Source organism: Triticum aestivum, chromosome 1B (genome assembly GCF_018294505.1).
Source record: "Triticum aestivum cultivar Chinese Spring chromosome 1B, IWGSC CS RefSeq v2.1, whole genome shotgun sequence".
Taxonomy (NCBI): Eukaryota; Viridiplantae; Streptophyta; class Magnoliopsida; order Poales; family Poaceae; genus Triticum; species Triticum aestivum.
The window spans coordinates 471,555,402-471,575,486 of NC_057795.1; the positions used below are offsets into that span (position 1 = coordinate 471,555,402).

The 20,085-nt window shown below is 44.1% G+C and overlaps 1 protein-coding gene across 2 annotated transcripts; it reads left to right on the forward strand.

The window, feature by feature from the left end:
- Positions 1 to 2,120: 2,120 nt before the first annotated feature.
- Positions 2,121 to 19,283, forward strand: LOC123132411 (pyruvate, phosphate dikinase 2). Of its 2 annotated transcripts, XM_044552199.1 has the most exons (20): positions 2,121 to 2,427; positions 2,524 to 2,731; positions 11,037 to 11,093; positions 11,203 to 11,574; positions 13,676 to 13,838; positions 13,948 to 14,183; positions 14,389 to 14,517; positions 14,821 to 15,000; positions 15,418 to 15,561; positions 15,691 to 15,855; positions 16,011 to 16,172; positions 16,322 to 16,411; positions 16,570 to 16,708; positions 17,242 to 17,419; positions 17,622 to 17,751; positions 17,984 to 18,112; positions 18,323 to 18,460; positions 18,651 to 18,728; positions 18,815 to 18,906; positions 18,995 to 19,283. In XM_044552199.1, the coding sequence occupies exons 2-20, from the start codon at positions 2,537 to 2,539 to the stop codon at positions 19,035 to 19,037; spliced, it is 2,820 nt and encodes a 939-aa protein (XP_044408134.1). In that variant the 5' UTR covers positions 2,121 to 2,427; positions 2,524 to 2,536; the 3' UTR covers positions 19,038 to 19,283. The 2 variants fall into 2 exon arrangements, with proteins under 2 accessions (XP_044408134.1, XP_044408142.1); XM_044552207.1 differs by lacking the exons at positions 11,037 to 11,093; positions 11,203 to 11,574 and having other exon boundaries at positions 2,122 to 2,427.
- The last annotated feature ends 802 nt before the right edge of the window (positions 19,284 to 20,085 follow it).

Consider the following 20,085-nt stretch of genomic DNA (forward strand, 5'->3'; position numbering starts at 1 on the left):
AACCCATCCAGCCGCGCCGCCGCCGCCCCGCGCCACCCCATTTTTTCCGGCTACCGTTCCGGCGCTTCCCCAGTCTCTTTCCACGCGGCCGCGGCTTCCTCCCTTTCTCTCTGGTAAGCGCCGCCATCGCGCGCGGCAGTCTCAGACGAACAGCGCCCGGCCGCCCACCGCCGCTTTGGCGCCCGCAAGGTGTTCGACAAAACGCCCGAAAGGTATATATTGCTTCCAACTTGCACATTTTTGCATGAAATTTGGTGCATGTTGTTTATAGCCTAGTTTTGAACATTTTAAATGAGTTCGTGCTATGACACTTCTGAAGAAGAATTTGATATGGAAGAGGAGGAGGATCTTGCAATGATCCTAGCTATGCACATCAATAAAAAGCCGAAGCACAGTCGTTCGGTTATGGGTCGGCAGAAAAATTGGAGGGATAGGATTGATGCCCACAACAAATTAATGAGGCACTATTTTGTGGAGAATCCCACATACCCCGAGTCGTACTTTCGTCGCCTGTTTAGGATGAGCACCGAGTTGTTCAGGCGCATTGCAGAGAAACTAGCGAGCCATGACTAGTTTTTTTCAGCAGAGGAGGAATGCCGCCGGAGAGCCCGGGCATAGCACCTTTCAGAAGGTGACACCCGCTTTGCATATGTTGGCATACGGTATTCCGGCTGATCTAGTTGGTGACCACTTGGCCATGGGTGAGAGCCAAGTCATCATGTGTGTCAAGCGCTTCGCAGTCGGAATTGTGCAAGTATTTAGCCCAGAGTACTTGAGAACTCCCAATGCTGAAGATGTCGCAAGGCTATTGGAGATGAACAAAGCTCGCGGGTTCCCAGGTATGATTGGCTCAATAGATTGCATGCATTGGAGTTGGAAGAATTGTCCAAAGGCATGGCATGGACAATTCCACGGACAAAAAAAGGGTTACACTATAATCCTTGAAGCGGTGGCCGATCACGACACTTGGATTTGGCATGCTTTTTTTTGGAATGTCTGGCTCTTTGAATGACATCAACGTTGTCAACCGGTCACCACTAATGAGTAAGATTACAAATGGTGAACTGCCACCGGTGCAGTTTGTAGCTAATGGTCGTACATACAACCATGGCTACTATCTTGCGGATGGCATCTACCCAAAATGGCAAACATTTGTGAAGCCGTTGAAAAAACCAGAAGGTAAGAAATATCTTGATTTTGAAAATGCTCACGCGGCGGCTAGAAAAGATGTGGAGAGAGTTTTTGGGATTTTGCAAGTCCAATTTGCTATTGTGAGAGGACCGGCTAGATTTTGGGATCAGAAAATGCTTTGGTACATAATACATGCTTGTGTGATCATGCACAACATGATCATTGAGAATGAGCGTGGCCAAGATGTAAACTACTCTCAGTATGAGCTATTGGGACATCCCATGCGAGTGCGGCGGAGGGCTGAAAGGGTGGCCCGTTTTGTTGCCTCCTATCATGTCATTCCACGTCCGACAGCGCATAATGAACTCAAGAAGGATCTCATTGAGGAGTGGTGGGCTTAGAATGGCCGCCGAAGATCATCATGATTTGTGCGTTTGATGTTGTATTATTGACTATTTCTTGTATTTTTCAAAATATTATTTATTTGATGAGTTGTAATAAATTGAACTATTCATTTAAACTTGGTTGTGAATGATGTTTGTGATTTAAAAATTATGCCATGGCTATGTTTTGTGTGAAATGTGTTGTGAAAATGCAACAAATGTGGATGTGCGGCTGATCGCGCGCGCTGCATTTTAGCGCACTGCTGAAGCTGCGCGCGCTGCATTTTAGCGCGGCTGCTGGAGCCAACGCGCTACGCCGCGTCAAACATGGCGTTACGTGCGCCGCAAACCAGATTTTTGCGCGCCGCGCGTTGGGCGCCTGTTGGAGATGCTCTTAGGTATAGGAATTAACCATATTCTCAACAGTGATATTTCTCACGTCACATCAGCATGTGAGAGTGGTCCTCCTACGGTCGATGCCACCACAAAAAAGGGAGGCCGTGAGGTTGATGAACTCCGGTGTTCTCCACCACTTGCCGGAACCGGGCTTCGGGAATTCCCTGGAGCCGGGGCTCTTCGCGTCTAGAGCCACTCGTGGCGACGACGCGGGGAGGCAACGGGGCCAAGGGCCGGGATAAGGTGCACCCGCCGCGACTGGCTCACATGTGACCACCGTCGCGCCACATGTCGGGGGCAGTATATTCCACAGCCGCCGGATTCACCCCTTCGTCTCCACTTTCTCCGCGCGATCTCGCCTCGATCACACGCGCTGCCGCCCATACGTACTGACACACACAAACATACAGATACATCTACCCCGGCCCTCCAAGCCCACGATCCCGTGGTTCTCCCGCAGTCCCGCATCGTTGGAGCTCCACCCCGCTCCCGCCTAGCTCAGCTCAGCTCCGGTCAGGTACGTACGCCGGCTGGTGCTCCACTGCCCTGTTCGATTCTGCTCCGGTGACCGATCACGCGGTGAAGTAGCTGGCGTATGGATGAATCGGTGCAGGTGAGGTGGAAGGATGCCGTCGGTTTCGAGGGCCGTGTGCTTGCAGAGGCCGACCACGAGCGGCGGCGGGAGGAGCAGGGAGGCGGCCCGATCGGTGGCGTCGCCGAGAGCCCGTCACGCGAAATCGAAGACGATGATCCACCCGGCGCGGGGCCGGCATTGCTCGCCTCCCAACGCAGTCGCGGCGCCTATGCCCGCCACAAAGAAGGTAAACAGTTCGCGACTCGTGTGTGCCACTGGAGTGTTATCGTTTCCGGTTCACTTGTGCGGGCTTTTTCCTAATTCAAATGGCATCCGTATGATCATTTATTTTTCTTATTTTTCTAAAAGCACGGTACAAACGCAGACACTTGTCTAATTACTAGTTTACTAGGTACTACGTGTCTGAGGTAGATCCACAATATGAGCACTCGATTTACACATGATTAAGTATCTTCAAAATTACCCGGCAAAAATAAAGTATCTTCAAAATTACAATACGATGGAATGCATTCTCTTGTTCATGGGTTCTTGGCAACTAAAATGATCTACATTTTTCTGGACAGAAGTGCTCAGCATATTCTCATCTATATTGTTTCAAATTGAATTATAGGTCGCATAGGGGTCCGTATGATTCACATTCCGTGAGTTCAAAGCTATATACTCCCTCCGTCCGTGAATAAGTGTACTTCTATCTTTTTTTCTAAGTCATAGTGTTGAAATTTTGATCAACTTTATAGTAAAAAATATTAACATATATGACATCAAATTGGTATATTATAAAAGTACAATACAAAATGGACATAGTGATGCTAATTTAGTGTCATGAATACTGCTACTTTTTCCTATAAATCAGGTCAAAGTTTTAAAACTTTAACTTATTACACTCAAAGTTCCTTTTTTCCAATACATCATTATACATATAGCTAAGTTCCATGGTCACAAGTGACAACATAACTTCACCATAGTTTGTCGATCTTTTTTCTTTCTTGATTGAAACAAAGGGGGTGGGGCACTTGAATAGATCTCATTTCAAAATACAAAAAAAGAGGAATGATCCAATTGTAAGTCAGTATTTGCCATTGTAGACATTGGCAGTCGAGTTGTCTTTACATATTTAGACGTTCAGCTATGTAAACTCGGTATAGAAACCCATGTGTGGCTAACTAAAAAAATAGAAGAGATCTTCATTTGTGGTGTGTTGTTCAAATTTTTTTTTTGTGATTTGATTTGGTTAAACTAAAAAATGCGGGTATTGTTAAACTTAATCTGACTTTGGCAAACATGACAACATAGTTTCCTTTGGTGGGTTTACCGTATCATCTTACAACAAGTTCACCGTAGAACGGTTTGGCAACTGTAACTGAACTTAGATATTTAGAGACATCTCTAGTAAACTATCCAAAATCAAGTAGAGATGATTACCCCCTCAAAAGAAAAGGCAGAGATGATTAGGATTCAACTTCTCCGTTAACCGGTGAGATATAAAAATGACCAGACAGAGCTTAGCGGTGGCGTTGTCTCTTTTTAGTCTATGATGTAAGAAGTGAAAAGACAATGACCTTGATAGAGAATGTCGTAGTGAATATGCTTAGTTTGATCCCAAGCTTCCCATGCTAAATGTTTGGCTAGCCAAAATATTGCTCAATGTTTTGCTTAATTATGAGTTGATCAAAGTCGGCAACCAAAACAAACTAGAGTTGACAAAAAAGTATTGGTCGTCCAAATAATTTGCAACCAACTGTGGATTGAAATGTATGGTCATGAAAATAGTTTAATATGTTGTATTTCATCCGACATTCAAATATATTCGTAGTGAACTAGGCCTTCCAAGGGGTTAAACATCATCTTTAAAATAAGTATGTCATACCTGGGTTGAGCATGCCACCTAGGGGACCCACCCTTCATTCACAGAACATGCGCCAAGGCTAAATCTCGCTTACTGTGAAGTATAGAGCTTTCGCCTATAGGGTTCCTCCGAGTGGGTCGACCCAATAGCAGTTGAGACTAGTTTTGATAACATTTCGCCGGTTTTGGGAAGATCCAACCCAGTTTTTTTACTTTCTTCTTTTCTATGTTTTTTCGTTACAATTTTTGTGGTTTTTCTTTTTTCTCATTTATTTAATTTTCTTCCATGAACTTTTTTTATATGTCTGGTTTACTGTAAGAACTTCTTTTTACATGTCAAGAATATTTCTGAAAAATTACGCGAACAAAAATTTATGTTCTTTAATATGTATGCTATTTTAAGTGTTGTGGACAATATTTTAAAATAGGACATATATTTTTCAGTTGTCATGAACATCTTTTTATATTTCATGAAAATCTAAAACATGTTAAAATTGGTTTAATGCGTGAAGGTTTGCTAGAGTGTATAAATTGGACTGTAACATGTCTTGTAACATAAGATTTTTGTGAATATTTTTGAAATTTCATGATTTTTTTGAATAGTTCAAACTTTTTTAAGAAATTTACATGAATAATTTTTATATTTTAATGAATATTTTAGGAAAGGGTAAAGAATTTTTAAATGCGTCAACATTTTTTAAACAACACGAATACTTTTTGGTATGAATAATTTTTAAAATTGTGCAAACAAATGTTTACATTCCATGAATATTCTTCTAAAATGTTCACAATCTATTTTTTAGGACATTTAAAAGTAAGAAAAATAATAGGAAAAAGAACCAGCATACATTCTTGCGCGCGTAGTGTATTTTTCATGTGTATTTCGTGCTTATGTGCTCATGAGCGTGACCTGTTTAGCGGACGCTAAGGTAATGACATGTTTGGTCTTGCAATAATAAGTGATACCTAAAGCTCAAGAGCCTAGCCTGAGTGGTCTGCTGCGCTGCAATCAACATGGCAGACCAGGGAGCAAATCCCAGCGACATCAACAATAAGTGATACCTAGACATTACCCTCAGAACCGGCCTCTATGGTCTATGGACCGAATGATCAGTCTTTTTTCTATTTGACGGTTGTTGTTGCCAGATTGACAATCAAGGAATTTGTATCTCTATACCTATTTTCATTTAAAAGGAAAATATGTTCTATCCACCCCTCGTCCTTCGTCTAGCTTTACGTACATTTGCCCCTACCTCTCCTTGTTTTAATTGTTTTTCCCCGATGCTTGATATTTTTTCATCAATTTGCTTTGAAAACAGCCTTAACATCCCAACTTTTATTGACTTACAATTTTTTTTGTTTTCTAGCCAATAAATGCTCACCAGATAAGTGTTTACTACCTCCGTCCTGGTTTATTGGTCCCCATTGTAATCTGTGCCAAATTTTGATCATAAACTTAACTAACAAAATGTTAATGCATGTCACTAAAAATTATATCATTGGAAACTACGTCCAAATACGAATTCAGCGATATAACTTTTGTTGACATGCACTAACATTTTGTCAGTTAAATCTTTGGTCAAAATTTAGCACAAATTACAAAGGGGACTAATAAACCCGGACTGAGGTAGTACCAAATAAAATATAATAATATATTTTAGACACAATCACATTAATACGGGCAGGCAAATCAAAAACTAACCTACTATAATGTTTATTCCTTGTTGCAACTTATGCGCAATTACCTAGTCTACACTACTTAAAAAGAGTGGTGAGGCTCCCTATTTCGCTCTCCAAAATTTCGCTTTTCTTTTGTTGTCCAAATATGTTTCCTCCTTCCTCTTCCTATTTTGTTTTTCTTTTCATCTCTAATTTTTATTCATCGGTTCCCTTAAACACTAGCTCAGTTAGTCCACCACTCATTGACTTACCAAATAAAATTATCTTTTGCTTTGATAAGCCAATAAACATTACCAAGTACTCCCCCTGTAAAGAAATATAAGAGCGTTACTAGTGCTATAAACGCTCTTATATTTCTTTACAGGGGGAGTAACTGCTTACCAAATAAAATCCTACTTTCTTACACAATCACATTAATATGTACGGTAAATTATGAGCTAATGTACTAGAATATTTATACCCTGCTGCCACACATGACCAGTTATCTCTAGTAACAGAACAAAATGTAGAAAAAATTGTTCTATAGCAGGTACAAAAAAGACCATTTAAGAAAAAGGTTAAAAACTGCAGAACCATTCCATCGTTTGAAGTGCCCGAAATAAGATAAAGTTATGCGTAACTCAGATATGTGAGGCTGCCATCTATCAAGTACAGACATTTTCCAATTTTCTTGTGCTGCATAGATGCATGTATGGCTAGGCAGAACTCTGCTATTCAGATTGCAACTCAAGCCCCTGGTTTCACCAAACCAGAAAAACGGGCACAACTTGGCCTAGGCAAAGAGCTAATTTCCTTCCATGTTCCAGTACATGGAGAATGTGAAACGAATCAGGCTTGGAATCCACGGTAAGGCATGGCCAAACGCATTTTGGCAATCTAGCAATTTGATTAAGTCGATCGGCATGACCATCAAGCAAGTGGCCAAGGCTGTGATCACGCATGTAAAAACAAGAACCAGCTTACTTTTGGGTTTTGATTTCGCCAAGTACAATCGTACAAGAAACCACGGGGTTTTTGACAGCCGCAGCCAAGTAGCAGCAGGGTACATCAGTGACGAATGGCATTTGTTCATGTCGCGGAGGTTCATTTCACTTGGCAGCATCACGAGAAAACCACGTCCTACGTAGGGATGTATATACGGTGCACATGTTTTCAGCATCGATCTGTTCAGTGTGTGTTTGTTTACTGGCAAATTGCAACGGGAGTAGCACCATAACACATCTTCAGAGTATTTTGGTCCAAAATTTAGGAAGTTTAGGAGCTATTGTGTATTTGCCTTGAAATTTCTTTAAAAGAAAAAAAAGATCATGCTCCAGGTCTCTGTACCGATTAATGCACACAACTCTTAACTAATCATTGCACCCGCAAAAAAAACGTTTACAAGGTCTCACTTAGTTGAAAAAAACACTCATGGCAGCTGGAGAGAATTCCCCGAGGATAATGATAGTACTCCTTGCAAAACATTATAAGTCTGTGCTAACTGCTTTAGAACACATTTAACTTATTAACTTATCTTCCTTTTCGAAAAAAACTTATCTTCCTTGCAAAAAAAACTTATTAACTTATCTATTATTGCCATTTTCTTGCTTTGGAAACCTCGCTATTTTCACAAACCGTCGTGCTTAGAAAACCAGAGGCTGAATTACCCGCGGGTTCATGTACTAAACTGCAAGGCAATTCTACCGCAGGACAGTGACTTTGCTTAGCAATGTTAGCAACTGATATACAAGTAGATAATGAGAGGTGTCAGTGGATAAGTTTCCGCATATGGCCTCTGTACTTCAGAGCTAGTTTTGGTTGATTGTAACCCTATTTATTTGGAATAAAATGAAACTCACATATTCCTGGCAATCCGAGCTGAGCTAATTCTATATCTTAGCGAGCTATGATGATCAGAGCTGGTCGGCTCTGGCTTGAATTCCAGCCCTACTGGTGTAGTGTGAGAGAGAAACCGTGCACAGATCACGTACCGCTCGATAGCGTGACATTTCCAATTTCAGCATGGCGCGGCAGAACACCCCTCACCCATCCGCGCGGTACACGGCTTTCCGGCGGAGTCGATGCGCGCTGGACGGAGGGTGCCTGGGACCCGCACCCCGCGGGTTTGTTTTGCCCGTACATACCGGACCCGGCTGAGCTTGGGTAGCGCGTGCTGCTGCTGCAACCGCGCGGAGTCGCGGACCGATGGTGGTTGCGTGACAGCACGGAGCCGTGTACGGCGTACGTGCCGATACTATCCGATCCGATCACGGCGGGAGAAGCAATCCAAACCCACCAGGAGTGTTTTGTTCATTTTTCATTTTATTAACATTAACAAAACCACCACAAGTAGTGCGTGCGTACTGCGCAACTGATTTGATCGAAGCCACCGTTCAAATGCGAAACACTCTGCTCCAGCTCGGTCGCGTTGTTCCCTGACTTATCTTCGTTTGACCGGCGGCAGACGATCTTCGATTCGATCCATTAGAGAAGAGGCCGCCACGCAGACTCATTTCTAAACAAAATGTCTTCGCCCGGTACCACACGCCGCCGTGCAGGTTGTCAATGAACACCGATCAAGCACGTTCTTCAGGCTGAATTGATCCCTTTTTTTTTCATTCAAAGAGAGCACGGTGAGTTAAACCTGTCACGCACACCATTTCCTCCTAGTTTCTACCCGCTGGCTACACGATTCCTCTGCAGTTTCCCGGGTTCCTACCAACAATACATTTTATATACACGATTGATTGCATTTTCGCATGCACATCATATGCCTGATATCCTTTCCCAAAAGGTTTACCCTGACAAGTGATGTCGTAGTCGCGAAATGGTCACTGACGGCATGTAAACTCCTCAGAAAAAAGGGATCACATCCCTGCAGAGATTAGGGGGGAGCGTGCGTACGTGTTGCTGAGCCTGAGCCGCGGCGCGAATCCGTCCGGCGCGCACCCACCACTTTACGCGGCCCCAACCCATCCGGCATGCCACGACGGACGCCGCTATCTTTTTCTTTTCGTTCCGTTCCTCAACCGCGTGGCGCGGGCACTGAGCTGGTGTCACTTTGGCTCGCCGGTTCGTACAGCTTCACGCCTTGAGCTGCCCAGTTGTGTGCCTTCCAACTGACGACGTGCACCTTAACTTGGGGATACGATGGCAGCCTGTGATTTTTTCCATGCATTTTCCATTTGCATCAAAGATAAACTTACGTACGTACTTCAAGCTAACAGAACTCACGTAATAACCAACAAACAACCATACTTGGTGACGGAAAAGATAAAGGGGTAGGGTATAGGTACATATACATGGTGCCGTAAGAGTTGGCCGCCATCCAACGCGGCACGTATACATTTCAAACACTTTTACAACAAAACGAAAAAAAATCATGCAAACACAGCAGACTTGATATAGGCCAAACGAAATTCGTTACATTTTAGACATATTTTAACTAAAATAGTTAAAACTATGCGCACATCCGGCCGCGCGGAGCTCCATTCCCGCGACACATATAAACTACACTAGTCTTAGGGGTGCTGCGGTGGATCCCTTTGTCTTCCCAATGTCCGGCAGTTCGCTCGACGGACTATCGTGAGCTCTGGAGGCATATGCTTCAGTGCAAAGGGCAGCTTGCTTCCCCATGTTTGGCAACGACGATCATCAGGATGAAACCGCCGCGATGTGCTTCAGCCGGAGGGGAAGGGGAAGACGATAGACTGCTAGCGGGCACGACAACGGCTATGTACATCGGCGTCGCCTCGGCGGTGGCCTTCATGGGACCCAAGCGGCGGAGGCAACCCGTGTTCTACTTCTCCTCAACGGTTGCACCGGGCGCGGACGTGCTGGACGCCGCGTCGCCAACCTCCGCCTGTAGGGCGCAGTCATGGGCACGTTGACGGCGGATGGTGCAGTCGCATGCACGGGAGGAGCGATGTGATACGGCGTTGTCCACCGTGTGCCGGCCTGGAGCAACACGCCACTCCTCAGCGAGCTCGCTTGGAGCGGCTAGTTGCTGAAGGGCACGCCGGCTTGGAGCTTCTGCCTCCCTGAGCTGGCTTGTAGCCACCTGGACTGTCGATGGAGGCACATCAGAGAGTTGTCTGGCTCATATCCGGCTGGCTCGACGAGCCACCCAGCCAACTTTTATGCCGGAGAACTCGGCTTCCTACTCACCAAATGCCATGAGCTTATGGAGAAAATGGGGTGCAAGGAGGAGATGAGAGCGGAGTGTGGTACGATTTTTGTGGAGCATTTGTCATCGTCTAAATAGAGCGCGCGCGGGGGGGGGGGGGGGGGGGGAGGAATATGGTCAGTCTGTGGTTGTTTCAATGTGGCGAGGAGGCGTGTTCAGCCGGACGAGCAGCGGGCGGCTCTCTCTCGGCCGGAGCACCGCTTCAATACCGATAGTGCGAGGTCGCGTCCGTCTACGCCGCCGTCCCGTCTGGTCAGATCACGGGCATCCATGGCGGCCGTTGCATGCTCTGGACCGGCATGAATGCGACGCCTAGGATGGAAAACATGCGAGGGACGGGAGGGGGGTTAGGATGGGCCAGGGTGGTCAGATGCGGGCATGGCAGTGATCCAGGTGGTCGTAAAGCCCCTACGTTTGTCTCCGGTTTACGGAAGAAAATGCGTCCGAACCGTCCTACGGACCGATACAGACCCATGTTGGATGACTTCCGTGGTTCAGGCGTAGGCATGCGGTTTGAAGATCGGCGTTGAAGATGCGTGCCACTTGGCAGGGAGCTCGCCGGAGGAGCACGCGCCCACCCGGCCCCTCCCCCGGGCTGGTCCGTCCCCCGTATGCGACGATCGTGCGGTGACGTCTCACGGTGGGTCTCACCGGGGTGCCACGCCATTTCTACGTGGCCAAGGCCTCCGCGCCCTCCCCTTGCTATAAATAGAACCCGGCTCTCACTCCATGAGCATCCAACAAGCTCATTCATCAGCAACCATCGAGTTGTACTACTACTGTTCGTCGTCACTAGCATTGCGTTGCACTAATGGCTCCTGCTCAATGCGCGCGCGTGCAGAGGGTGTTCCACTTCGGCAAGGGCAAGAGCGAGGGCAACAAGGCCATGAAGGACCTGGTACGTAATCGTTAGATGAGATCCATCATCTCAGTTGATGTATTTTCACTAATAATTCGTTATGTGTGCTGATTATGATGACCGGATCGTGGATGCATGGTGTGTGCAGCTGGGCGGGAAGGGCGCCAACTTGGCGGAGATGGCGAGCATCGGGCTGTCGGTGCCGCCGGGGTTCACGGTGTCGACGGAGGCGTGCGAGCAGTACCAGGCGGCGGGGAAGGCGCTGCCGCCGGGGCTGTGGGAGGAGACCCTGGAGGGCCTGAAGTGGGTGGAGGAGTACATGGGCGCGCGCCTCGGCGACCCCGCGCGGCCGCTGCTCCTCTCCGTCCGCTCCGGCGCCGCGGTGTCCATGCCCGGCATGATGGACACGGTGCTCAACCTGGGGCTCAACGACGAGGTGGCCGCCGGGCTGGCGGCCAAGAGCGGCGACCGCTTCGCCTACGACTCGTACCGCCGCTTCCTCGACATGTTCGGCAACGTCGTGAGTATACCAACCACACCTGGCTCTGACTAAGTTAAGCTAAGCCTAGCTCCATGCATGCATGTGCGTCGCTCCATCGCTTGCTTGTACGAGTAGTTAATTTGCGTCCGTCGAGCAACCGTTGCTTTGGGAGGGAGCGACGTGCGTCTGACGCGGGTTGCGTCGCCGAGACGTTGGCTGGTGCTGCTGCTGCATTATGATGAAGGTGACAAGGATTACGTTGGGGTTCTTGTATGCTTGTGAGGGTATCTCTGGGGTGCCCGCCACGCCCGGTGGTAGAGTTAACCGGTGAAAATGATTGTTATTTATTGAAGTAAATAAAGTACGCTTGGCTAGTAATTTACAAGAGATCAAATCACACAGAAGCTTAAAAAATATGAAGAAAATTATATATGAAATTGGTTGCTTTAGAAAGAGGAGTTTTTGTTAATAAAAAATACTATATTTTTGCATGAAGAAAGCTGAGCCGCAGCACATGCTACCTGTACGTGCAAACCACAAACACTTTCAGAAGCTTTTTTTTCCTGTTACTGTCAGCACAGTTAATCCGATTCCCAAGGACAGTTTGCACGGCAACACTGCCGTATTTTGACCGCAACTGTTTCTCTCGGAGAAAAGGAATCACTGGTGATTGGTGAAGGCGACCTCTGTCTTGCAGACACTATTATTTCACTCCACTCTGAAAATAAGATAAACAAAAAAGGAGGGCAAACTTTGACACTGTTACTTCTGAAATAAGACAAAAAGCAACGAGACAAACTTCGATAAAACAATAGGACAAGCATTCTTCCGTAGCACAAAAAGTCCGATTTCATGAAAAGAGTTGTCTTGTTCTTAGAAAACAAAACAATTAAAACAATCAGTTTGGGGTGACGAAAAACATGACAAAAAATTTCAGCTCCAACTTCATTGATCCATGACATCTGCAAAATTAATTCATATAGTAGGTTTCTGTTTTCATGAAAAGATTTGTCTTGTTCTTATGAAACAAAACAATTAAAACAGTCAGTTTGGGGTGACGAAAAACATGACAAAAAATTTCAGCTCCAACTTCATTGATCCATGACATCTGCAAAATTAATTCATATAGTAGGTTTCTGTTTTCATGAAAAGATTTGTCTTGTTCTTATGAAACAAAACAATTAAAACAGTCAGTTTGGGGTGACGAAAAACATGACAAAAATTTCAGCTCCAACTTAATTGAGCCATGACATCTGCAATATTCATTCATATACTCCCTCCGTTTCAGTTTACAAGTCCTACACGTATAACTAGGTTGCCAATTTTATCACCTTAATATAAACTATATAACATAAAATTATAGCGTTTGAAAATAGAACATCTGAAGTTTATATTCGTATATTTTTTGTAATATATGACTTGTATTAGGTTGGTCAAATTGATGACCTAGAGGTACGTGCACGCCCTGGAAACTGCCTGCCAAGTTGGTGTTGTCTTCTAGCTCTAGAGTGAAAATGCAGTCCAGTGATATTACCAAGTTTTACTAGTACTCCCTCTGTTCTAAAAGAAAAGAAAAGAAAAGAAAAAGGCTCCACTTCACCAGTCCAATGCCCACCAACGATTCCACATCACCAGCAAACCAAAAACAGAAAAGAAAAAAGACTCCACTTCACCGGTTCACTTGCGAGCGCGGCAGGACGGCGGCGGCGGCGGAGCCCGCACCGCGCGGTTGGAGGCCAGACCGCCCGGCCGCCGCTGTGCCCCTCATGGAGGCTGGAGCTCGACCCCGGCGGCTAGATCGGCTCCGATTGCGGTGAACATCGAGTCATTGCTCGTTTGGATCGAACAGATTTTGTTTTAGCACAAGATGGCTGTGGGTCGAACGTCTGAGCTAATCAAATTCTTCTTACTCGTTTCCTTGGTACATTGTTCCACAAAAAGTGGGACGTCAGCTGGATCCAGCCCAGTTAATCTGGCAACTGGATTTTCAATACTGCATTTTGGGATGTGCGTTCCTCACTAAATAGCAGTTTCTTTTGTACCGAAAACTTGGTCGACGTTTTGTTTACAGTAGTTCGTACTAGCAACTAGCAGCAGTAGCAGGATCCTTGTTTCTTAGCAGGATATTTCCTCTGGCCAGGTCATGGACATTCCCCATGCGCTTTTCGAAGAGAAGCTCGAAGCCATGAAAGCAGCCAAGGGGGTGGACAACGACACCGACCTCACTGCCAATGACCTCAGGGAGCTAGTGGGTCAGTACAAGAACGTCTACGTTGAAGCCAAAGGGGAACAATTTCCCTCAGGTTGAATTCATGAATTTCACCTTTTTATTTGTATGTTCTGAAACTGACATTGTGTTTTTGGCACCCAGTTGATATGTGTATATGTTTGTTGTTTCTTGCCTTGGCATAGATCCCAAGAGGCAACTGCAGTTAGCGGTGTTGGCCGTGTTCGACTCGTGGGACAGTCCGAGAGCGAACAAGTACAGAAGCATTAATCAGATCACCGGACTTAGGGGCACCGCCGTGAACGTGCAGTGCATGGTGTTTGGCAACATGGGGAACACCTCCGGAACAGGTGTCCTCTTCACTAGGAACCCTAGCACTGGAGAGAAGAAGCTTTATGGCGAGTTCCTAGTCAATGCTCAGGTATGGCTCGGTTCTGATCGCTCCTAGTTGCTTCTGAATTCTGGCTGCCATGCTCTATGTATGTGCGCACAGCAAAAGAGCAGTATGTTGCCCACTTTGATCAAAATAGATTATGCAATCAAGATAATACAGTCTGTGGATATTGCATATTCATTGAATGGCTGCGCATAATTTAACTGTTTTTTTTTTTTTTTGCCTTATGCAGGGTGAGGATGTGGTTGCTGGAATCAGAACCCCGGAGGATCTTGATGCCATGAGGGATCACATGCCGGAGGCCTATACAGAGCTTGTTGAAAACTGTGAAATACTGGAGAGCCACTATAAGGAAATGATGGTATGTTAGTTTACCAACTGTTTGCAGGAAGCTCTGCTGAGGGGCCTGTCAGTGTTGCTTTTTTATGCAACAAGGCGTTTGACCCATAGCGTGATATACAACTTATTCTGAAACATTTTCAAGAACTTAGCTATCTAATTAGTTTATGTGATCATTTTCAAGCACCATTACAGTGCTCTCTACAATTGCCCACATGACATGAATGCTCTTTGGTCATGATCCTGCCTTAATATGTCAAAAGATTAACCTGAACCTCTATTATTTCCAATGGAGAATAACTTGCATTTTTCATGTTTAATTCAGGATATTGAATTTACAGTTCAAGAAAATAGGCTCTGGATGCTACAATGCAGATCCGGAAAGCGTACTGGCACAGGAGCTGTGAAGATTGCTGTAGACATGGTTAATGAGGCTCTTGTTGATCGCAATACAGCGATTAAGATGGTAGAACCAGGTCACTTGGACCAGCTTCTTCATCCACAGGTATAAGATAATAGAATATGCCCGAATGGTGTATAAAACTGATCCATGTAAATACATGCATGTAATTTGTTAGTGCCTCTGTTATCCCAATAAATTATCTGCTCTTTCAGGATATATTTGCATAACTTAATGATTTTACACAAGAACCACATCGTTTGCATGTTGAGAATGCGTTCGTAATTAATGAAGATAGTATACTTATTCAATAGTCCTATGATTCTGATATACTACTAAAATCTGATGTATATAGATAGTTGCTTGCTTTCTTACTATACAAGTTCAAATTTAATCAGATGTATTGGTGTCTGGAACTTTATTTTAACCCTTATATTGACATCCCTCTTTTGAATTTTATTTGCAACTGGATAATGGCAATATATTGACACAGTTTTATTACCCTTATGTTATGACAACCAGTTTGCGAACCCTGAGGCTGCTTCATACAAAGGCAAAGTTATTACTACAGGCTTACCAGCATCACCTGGGGCTGCTGTGGGACAAATTGTATTTACTGCCGAGGATGCTGAAGCATGGCATGCCCAAGGGAAATCTGCAATTCTGGTCTGTACATGTCCTTATCATCCTCGTTTTTTATAGCAGGATGTCTCCTTCATTTTCTATGTCCTTTTGGGTTGGACTTGTCCTATTCTTGAGTTATCCTGATATTTTTTGAACTTTCTGAATGTAAAGGTGAGGACAGAGACCAGCCCAGAAGATGTTGGTGGCATGCATGCAGCCGCTGGAATTCTTACAGCAAGAGGTGGTATGACTTCTCATGCTGCCGTTGTAGCACGTGGTTGGGGAAAATGCTGTGTGTCAGGGTGCTCAAGCATGCGTGTAAATGAAATTGAAAAGGTGATTGAACTTATCGCTGCAGATGTCTAGGAAATACATTGTTAGGCGCAACACTTCATTCCAGCCTTAAAATTCATAATGGGAGTATGATAAATCTGTGTTCATCATTTTGTATTATAGAGGTGCTTACTTTGGTATATGGTCTATACGCATAGGTGGTAGCTATTGAAGACAAGATGCTCTATGAAGGTGACTGGATATCACTCAATGGATCAACTGGTGAAGTGATCCTTGGCAAACAGCCACTTTCCCCACCAGCCCTTAGTGCTGACTTGGAAACTTTCATGTCCTGGGTTGATGAAGTTAGGCAGCTCAAGGTAAACTTCCTAGGAGTAAAAACAAGAACAGAAACTACCTCAAGTTGACTTCAACTAAAAATTACATCAGTCTTGTTAACTGCCTTAGGCCTAAGCATTACACAAGCTTCAACAAAAAATCCTTATTATGCATATGTTGCGTGTTCTAGGTTATGGCTAATGCAGACACCCCCGGGGATGCATTGGCAGCAAGGAAAAATGGGGCAGAAGGAATTGGACTCTGTCGGACAGAACACATGGTTGGTGTTAACTTCTTTACTGTTTGCTTTTTTGAGGATTTGTTTTGTTATGATAGTTATTCTTTGCAGTTCAACTTTCGAAGTGAACTTTATGGACACAATTCTGCTCTTCTAGGCAAGTAAAAAAAGGCTAATGTTCTCCTTTGTATACTTTGTAGTTCTTTGCTTCTGATGAGAGAATTAAGGCTGTGAGGCAGATGATAATGGCTCCAACTGTCGAACTGAGGCAGAAAGCACTAGATCGTCTTCTGCCTTACCAGAGGTCCGACTTTGAAGGCATTTTCCGTGCCATGGATGGTATGTGGAAAATCTCTATGTATTCATATACTACCTCCGTCTGGAATTAGATGACGCTCAAATAGATGTATCTAGACGTATTTCAGTGCTAGATACATCTGTTTGAGCGTCAACTAATTCCAGACGGAGGAAATATATTGTTCTGTCTCACTAGATGAGGTGCACTAGAGTTCAAATACCCCGAGCTGGCTTACTTTCTTAAATAAGCGAATATTGACTATTGGGTGTTAACTGTGAAGACACAAAGTAGAAAAAATTGCAAGATTACAGGATCTTATAAGAATTGTGCTTCTAACCTTGAAGTATTTTTTTGGCACTCATCATGTAGTTTAGGGTATATAATTCTACCAGGGCTTGTTCATTCTTTCGTTGAAAGTGGTATATGTAATAACATGTCCCATGGAAACTGATATCAAATAAACACTTTCCATCGATGGCATACGACATTAGTTATAGACTGCACTTTTTGCAAGGGAATCCAAACTACATTTTTGTCACACAGAACCACCTGAGCATCAATGTTTGCATTTCAGGGCTCCCGGTGACTATTCGGCTGTTGGACCCTCCACTTCATGAGTTCCTTCCAGAAGGGCATGTGGAGGATATTGTGCGTGAGCTATGTGCTGAAACTGGAGCCGCTGAGGATGATGTCCTTGCAAGAATGGAGAAACTTTCAGAAGTAAATCCAATGCTTGGTTTCCGTGGTTGCAGGTTGGTGTTGTTTATTTGTTTAGCTATGCTGGAGATTGAAATATATCCATTTGATCAACAGAATAAAGTGTAAATCTTTTTCATATTTTTAACACAACCACTGTTTGAATCAAATTTTCCTTTCCCATTCATTTACTTGCCTGTTCTCATTCGCAATTCTGTTTTCTTTCCTTTACTAATGCTGGTGATGCTAATATTTCAGGCTTGGTATATCCTATCCTGAATTAACAGAAATGCAAGCCCGGGCCATCTTTGAAGCTGCTATATCCATGACCAACCAGGGTATTCAAGTATTTCCAGAGATAATGGTTCCTCTTGTTGGAACACCTCAGGTATGTCTTTCTTCACGTGTATCTTCTTTGGCTGGTATAAATGTGTACCTTCACTTCACAGTTGGTGCAGTTGAAAAATGACACAATCCATTTGATGGGATAGAACTATACACCACCTATTTATGGAAACCTGACCATTTCATTTCTCTTCAAACCGCACTTGATTTTTTTATTTCAAGTTTGATTCAGCAGTTGATTTTTCCTTCTGACAATTGACATTTGGTTTTGCCAGGAATTGGGACATCAGGTGGCTCTTATCCGCCAAATTGCTAACAATGTTTTCACCAATATGGGGAAAACCATTGATTACAAAGTTGGGACTATGATTGAAATTCCCAGGGCTGCTCTAGTGGCAGATGAGGTAAAAAGCTTGTGATAGCTCTGTTCTTTTTGTAAAACCATAAATGTTGGCCATTGACGTTCAGCATGTAAACTGAATAATACATGCATTAGTTAGCAGAACTCTTGGTCGATAAGAGTTCTCCAAATGCAAGAATTAGTTTATCAGATATATCAAGGGAAAATTCGCATGTACCTGACATCGTTGTGCTGGTTGCACATCCATTGACAGATAGCAGAGCAGGCTGAGTTCTTCTCTTTCGGAACAAACGACCTCACGCAGATGACATTTGGTTACAGTAGGGATGATGTGGGGAAGTTCCTCCCCATCTATCTGGCTCAGGGTATCCTCCAGCATGACCCATTTGAGGTAAATTTGTTACGACTGGGACCGTACCACTTCAAGTTTGTTTGTAGTACCACCCATATTATCATCCTTCACATACGTGAGCACCTCACATATCTAGGCATTTAGCATGTTCTTCTCTTGATTTTTTTTTTGTACAGCCATAACCTTATCATGTTGTACTTGGCAACTTACCTGTTAATGAATATGCCAGGTGCTTGATCAGAGAGGAGTGGGGGAGCTAGTAAAGATTGCTACAGAGAGGGGTCGCAAAGCGAGGCCTAACTTGAAGGTAAGTATTCCACCGAGGACATTGTATCTGTTGTGCAGGATACATTCTTAGTTCATTTGACTGATCGATTTCGTGTTTCCAAACAGGTGGGCATCTGCGGTGAACATGGTGGAGAGCCATCTTCAGTTGCTTTTTTCGCAAAGGCTGGGCTGGATTATGTTTCATGCTCCCCGTTCAGGTTGGCTGAAATATTGAAATTTGGAGGATTAACACTACCTTGACGCTATTTATAGCCGTTAACATCTTGACATGGAACCTTTTCGCAGGGTCCCGATTGCTAGGCTAGCTGCAGCCCAGGTCCTTGTCTGAGGACGCTGCCTCGTCAACCGGATAGCCTGCTGTTGGTGCATCCGGTGAAGATAAATAAGACATAGCCATGGACTTGTGGAAACTCTGCTGCCTAACAAAGGCCGTTTCATATATGTATGCGTATGCGCGTGTAAGCCTGAAATGGCGTGTTCTCTGCATTTCCCCTGAACTGCCATGGTAATGTACCAAACAGCGATGATGACGAAGATAAATCGAATAAAAGGTGGCGATTATCTGTGCTATCAATTTATGTGATTCCATTTCTTCCTTTGTTCAGTGGCTGCTACGAGTTGCTTGTGAAAGTGAAGCATGTGATCCCATCCCAATTGCGTAAATCAAATATCTTTTCACTTGATTTTAGATGGAAGTTAAGACTCTGCCATCTGCCCGAGTCCAACTTCTAGAGCAATCTAACTCAGGAAACAAAATTGATGCCTGTACACAAAAACTCAGCAAACAAATGGAGCAATTATAAAATGATGTTTCTCCTACAAACTGTGAGCACATATTGTAGTTTCCTTAGAATACCTGCCTAATCGAACAAAAGTGAAACATGACATGTTTTCAAATGTAAAGCATGTCCAGCTAAACCACAAAAATAACTACTTCTGCGAATTGTCCAAATCCTGTCAAAGGAAATTATAGTACTCCCTCTGTTTCTGTTTCAGTTCACAAGTCCTACGCGTATACCTAGGTTGCCAATTTGATCACACTAATATAAACTATATAACATAAAAATTACAACGTTTGAAAATAGAACATCTGAAGTTTATATTGGTATATTTTTTATAATATATGACTTGTATTAGGTTGGTCAAATTGACGATCTAGGGGTACGCGTGCGCCCTGTAAACTGAGAGAGGGAGTACACTTATTACTGGCACATGTTTGCAAAAACAATAAATACGACCATGTATGTATCATATTTATATGTTGTATATTCAATTCGGTGTCGAGGCTCATCAGCACCCGGTGAATAGTAAATTCAAAAAATATATGAAAATACTAAAGCAATTCAAAAAATTCTTAATTCTTTTTTAGGTGGAAG

Coding starts and splice junctions, on each gene's coding strand:
- LOC123132411 (XM_044552199.1), top strand. CDS start 2,537: ATGCCGTCGGTTTCGAGGGCCGTGTGCTTGCAGAGGCCGACCACGAGC. Junction 15,856..16,010: donor GTGTAAATGAAATTGAAAAG/GTGATTGAACTT, acceptor CTATACGCATAG/GTGGTAGCTATTGAAGACAA. Junction 18,907..18,994: donor GTTTCATGCTCCCCGTTCAG/GTTGGCTGAAAT, acceptor ACCTTTTCGCAG/GGTCCCGATTGCTAGGCTAG.